The sequence below is a fragment of the Lycium ferocissimum genome, chromosome 1, assembly GCF_029784015.1.
Source record: "Lycium ferocissimum isolate CSIRO_LF1 chromosome 1, AGI_CSIRO_Lferr_CH_V1, whole genome shotgun sequence".
Taxonomy (NCBI): domain Eukaryota; kingdom Viridiplantae; phylum Streptophyta; class Magnoliopsida; order Solanales; family Solanaceae; genus Lycium; species Lycium ferocissimum.
The window spans coordinates 73,532,159-73,537,141 of record NC_081342.1 but is presented as its reverse complement, the minus strand read 5'-3'; the positions used below and the strand labels follow the sequence as shown (position 1 = coordinate 73,537,141).

Genomic DNA, 4,983 nt, shown 5'->3' with positions numbered 1-4,983 from the left:
TAAAGGTAGGAACATGAACAAAGAGACATTTGTGACCTTTTTGCTCTGCAAACTGGAGAGAGTGGTAATATACATAATTGCACACAAAATGACCAACATCATCGGACATGGTTACTTCAAAGCCTTTCTTCTTTAAAAACTTCAGAATTGACTGTACATATGTATATCCCCAACAAATTTGATTGTGTATAGAATAAAGAATAAAGGGGATTTGATATTGTGGCAGAAGCAACTCTCCTTATTTAGGGGAATTGAAAGTGTTTACTATTCTTTAGGTATACCTGGTTAAAAAGGGATAAGAATATTATTATTTTTTTTGGTAAACTGTAAATACCATTAACAAACAAACAAGAGTCATTACACCTACAGAGCACCTAGAGTCCATAGCCACCCTATAGGAAGAGTTCTATGTCCTCTAAACCTCCTACAGAATCTAATTACAAAAAAACAATTGTTGTATCAGGCTAATGCATCTTTGAGCCTTCCTAGAACCTCTATATTTTGCTATCCTATCTATAAACTCAGATTTTATCTGTGTAATCACAATATCAGTATTCACTACTTTGCTTGTGTACAATTTCCAGTTTCTTGCTCTCCACACTTGCTATAGAACTGCACCCCATATAGCAGCAACCACTTCTTTGTAGAACTGCTTCCAATGTTTCCTTCTGATTGTCTCCAAGACCTGCTTTACTTCTCCTCTATGCACCAGTATGCCAGCCCAACTAACTATGGCATCTCTCACTTGTTTCAACCAGCCACATTCAGCAAAGAGATAAAGCGAGGTCTCCATTGCTTGGCTAGAACATAGGCAACAGTTAGCATTATCAACTGGTATATTCAAATGTATCATCCTTTACTTGGTGAGCAGTCTTCCTTACACAGCTAACCATACTATCATTCTGTGTCTTGGCTGCGCTACAGATGTCCAAACCAGGTCTGCAATTCTAAGTCTAGTCTGGTTCCCCAACATTGCATTATAGCTAGCAGTGATGGAGTATTTCCCAGAATGTGTCAAATTATATCTTCCTTGTGTGTACCAATTCTGCATCACAGACTTCAGAGCATTGATCGTTTGCCAGTACCAACTACAATCACTAGGAGGTTTATGAGCCCAGATAGAAAGATCCTACTTTGTGTAAATCCTATGTACCCATTTCACCCATAGAGAATCCTGTTTTTCTGAGAGTTGCCATAATAGTTTACCTACTGATGCAACATTCTAGTTTTTACTTCCTTTGACATTCAGGCCCCTAAATTTCTTAGGACAACAAATTTTCTCCCATGCCACAAATGGCACTTTCCTTCTTTCATCATTGCTACCCCAAAGGTAATTCCTACAAATCTTGTCAACCTCTTTCAGAATACTCTGAGGTACTATGAATACTGAGCTCCAAAAACTATGTATAGAAGTAAGACTGCATTCACTACTTGTAGTCTTCCAGTATATGATAGTTGTTTTGAGTACCCACTTTGAATTTTGTGTGTAATCTTGTCTATCAATTGTTGACAGTCTAGTTTATTCCACTTCTTTGAAGAGAGAGGGAGCCCCAGGTGTCTTATGGGGAACTGACCTAGAGAGAAACCAGTCATTCCAAGCAATTGCTCCTTTGTATCATCCTCCACTCCAGCTATAAACAGACTTGATTTATCAACATTTGCCACAAGGCCTGTTACTGCACTACAATGGATCAATGCTTCCATCACCCTTGCTACAGAACTAGCATCTCCTTTGCAGAAGATCATTAGATCATCTACAAATATTAAGTGAGTCAGTTTAATGTGCTTGCACATGGGGTGGTACTGAAAATCAGGTAAATTGCTCATGCATTTTAGGACGCTGGATAGGTACTCCATAACCAACACAAATAGTAATTGGGACATAGGGTCCCCTTGCCTTAGCCCCCTATAATTAAGCCCCATCTTTTCTTAATTGGCTACTTAGTGCCCATTTTTTAAGGCTTAAAATATGCTAAACGTTTTGGGTTAAATATTTGCTACTATTATGTGGTACTTATATGAAGATGTCAATTCCCCGTAAAGTTATGGCCTTTCTAATGATTTTTGCTTTCTCAAATGGTGACAATATGTAAATTCAGAAAATTTCACCAATTATTCTTTTTTGGATAACTGCTTAGTAAATTACCCTCTTTTTATATTTCTTGTAACTTGTGGAACTTTAAGATCATGGTCTTATGTTCTCTTTTGAGCAAACTAAAAGTTTTCTGAGTAGACGTTAGGCGACAGTTTAATGTCCATATTGCAAATGTTAGGCGACAATGAGGGCAATTTCAGAAATCTAAATACGAGATCAGCCGAACCTAGTAGCTTTCGCTCCAAAAAGTGTATTTGTGTTTAAAAATTTATGTATAATGTTAAACTTAGAACTCAATTATTAGCACTTGAAAATTGTCTTTCTAAAATTCAGAACCCATAAAATTAAAATCATAATTCCGCCTCCGACGGCAGTCTAAAGTTTTGTCTGTAACGTTGAGATGTAAGTGCAAACATTATACGCGGGTCTAAAGTTATTTGAAAGAGTAATTTTTCAAAGGTTAAATTTGCACAACTTTTTAAAATAAGGACAAATTTAAATCATTTTTTGCGTGGATTGCCCTTCAAACACGCTGGTCTTTAATTTCCCCTCTCAAATTGCTGGTCTTTAATTTTTTCCCCTTGCCTAAAAAAGTGGTCGAAAATACCTTAAAGATCTGGGTTCGAATCCCGACTCAGTAAAAAAATAAATTTTCACAAGGCTAGGTTTCGCGAAAATACTGTAGTTCCAAGTTAGGCCTTATAAAGCATAACTTTTGTAGTTCTAGGTTACGGCAAAAGATATGCCGGACAAGGCATGACTTCTATATAGAAACTACTATACCAGCCCAGGCCACCGCATGTAGAAATTGTCCGCTTTGGAGCCTCAGTCCCTCACGGTTTTAAAACGCGTCTACAAGGGAGAGGTATCCAAGTACTTATAAAGCACTCTTCGTTCTCTTCCCCAACCGATGTGGGATTCGCTTGAACCAATGTGGGATTTGCCTAAGGCAAGTATTACACTCACCCCCCCGGGGACTCGGCGTCCCAAAGATTTGCCCCACCACCGGCCCGCACCGACTTATACCAACCGTAATAGCCCGTGCCACCGCATGTAAAAATTGTCCGCTTTGGGAGCCTCGCCCCCTCATGGTTTTAAAACGCGTCTACAAGGGAGAGGTATCCAAGCACTTATAAAGCACTCTTCATTTTCCTCCCCAACCGATGTGGGATTCGTCTGAACCAATGTGGGATTTGCCTAAGGCAAGCATTACACTTAAGCTTTGTCACGCCCCCAACCATGGCCTGGGCGAAACACGGCACTTATTTTCCTTTTACGCATGTGACCGAGGGAACCACATGGCTTGGCGAATCATCACGAGGCATAACATGAGCGGAATTTAACGTGAATGCATGATGAGCCTTTATAAAATTCAATAAGTCATACTACTTAATCAAAATACTTGTTTAAACACGAAAACGGAAATAACATGAATGAGCCAAAATGGCTATACGACTCCGAAAGTGTGAAATGACATAACTAACTTGTCTAGTCTATGAAACCTCTAACATAAGTCTGAACATGAAAAACATACTCATCGATAAGGCCCCAAAGATACCTTAGATGCATAGCTAATCATAAAATAAAGAGTTGACTAAACCCCGAATGAGACGGGCCTCACCAATAAGCCGATATGAATGTCGTCCTACCGAGAAGACGCGTCATCCTCGTAAATTAGTACCGCATCGTGAAATGCAGCCCCCGGGCAATAAAAGGGGACGTCAAAGACATTGAATGTACTGGTATGTAAAGCAACTGAAAGAATTAACATGGGACATGAAAATAAAATAACAAAGACTGAGTTGAAACATGATCATGAACATGAGTACATATACATATATAACATGTGTAAAGTATCGTGAGTAGGGGAAGCAGACATATAACCGATAAAATGGTACGGTACTTGCGTCCCTACTGGAACACCATACCTTGCCATACATGAGATTTAATAATATTATGAAAGGATCCGCCATTGCCAGAGATCGTCCTAAGTATGGGTGGAGCAATCCTCATCCTACGATTGTGAACATACGTAGTTTCAATGTCTTTAAAGCCTTCTCGTAATTAATGCAACTCCCAAAAAAACATGAACACGTAAAATAAGTGGCACTTACTGGTACATGCCTATGGTTTTCATGAATATAACTTGCTTGTACATGGATATCATGAAATAACTTGTAAACGTGGTTTCATGAAATAGCTTGTATTTAGCATTTATGTATCTTGTATCATAGCATGAAAGTAATTATATAATATAGTTGCATGAAAACTTGTAGACATGTAGATATTCATGAAATAATCATTTTAGCTAAAACATGCATGCAAGAACCCATGGAATACAAGATATGAATTTTCATGGATTACGGACTGATTCTCAATAATGATATGGAGTTATTAAGAACACAATGATAGAATAATAGCAATTCATACATAGTAATATCATGGACATGGGCCTAGGGTTATCACGAGCATGGTATAGAAACCCTAGTTTTAGTAGAGATCATAATTTATGGATTTTCAGTGCTTAGGAAGAACAATGATGTTCCCACACGTAGATAGTAACTCTACATACCGGTAATACTCCAAATTGAATTAAAGATTTTAACTTTGAAGAAGATTTCCAAAATCTTGAATTTTTGAACAACGAGATGAGTTTTCTTGAAAACCTAGTTTATAACAATGATTTTTTGCTTAGATTATTAGAGTATATGTTAAAATTGAGTTGGAAGGGTTTGGATTGACTTACCTTGATATTTTGGATTATTGCTAGGGCTTGGAATTGTGAATAATGAAATAAAAGAACTCAAGGCTTGAATTTATACAAAAGTTTGAGGCGTTAAGTTAGATGGACATATTATACGGTCGTATAAAGTTATACGGTTCCGTAT

General features: G+C 37.8%; 1 protein-coding gene across 1 annotated transcript; it reads right to left on the bottom strand.

Moving 5' to 3' along the window:
• Positions 1-604: 604 nt before the first annotated feature.
• On the bottom strand, positions 605-1,923 carry LOC132067650 (uncharacterized). The gene is made up of 3 exons (XM_059460948.1): positions 1,388-1,923; positions 891-1,088; positions 605-800 (listed from the first exon to the last, which is right to left on the bottom strand). Exons 1-3 carry the CDS (start codon positions 1,921-1,923, stop codon positions 605-607), a joined length of 930 nt encoding a protein of 309 aa, XP_059316931.1.
• Positions 1,924-4,983: the final 3,060 nt, after the last annotated feature.

What these genes read in the sequence shown, in the direction of transcription:
- LOC132067650 (XM_059460948.1), bottom strand. Translation starts at nt 1,923, where the DNA reads ATGGGGCTTAATTATAGGGGGCTAAGGCAAGGGGACCCTATGTCCCAA. An exon ending in TACATAGTTTTTGGAGCTCA is followed by an intron (nt 1,089 to 1,387) that starts GTATTCATAGTA and finishes TAGTGATTGTAG; the next exon opens with TTGGTACTGGCAAACGATCA. An exon ending in AGACACAGAATGATAGTATG is followed by an intron (nt 801 to 890) that starts GTTAGCTGTGTA and finishes CCTATGTTCTAG; the next exon opens with CCAAGCAATGGAGACCTCGC.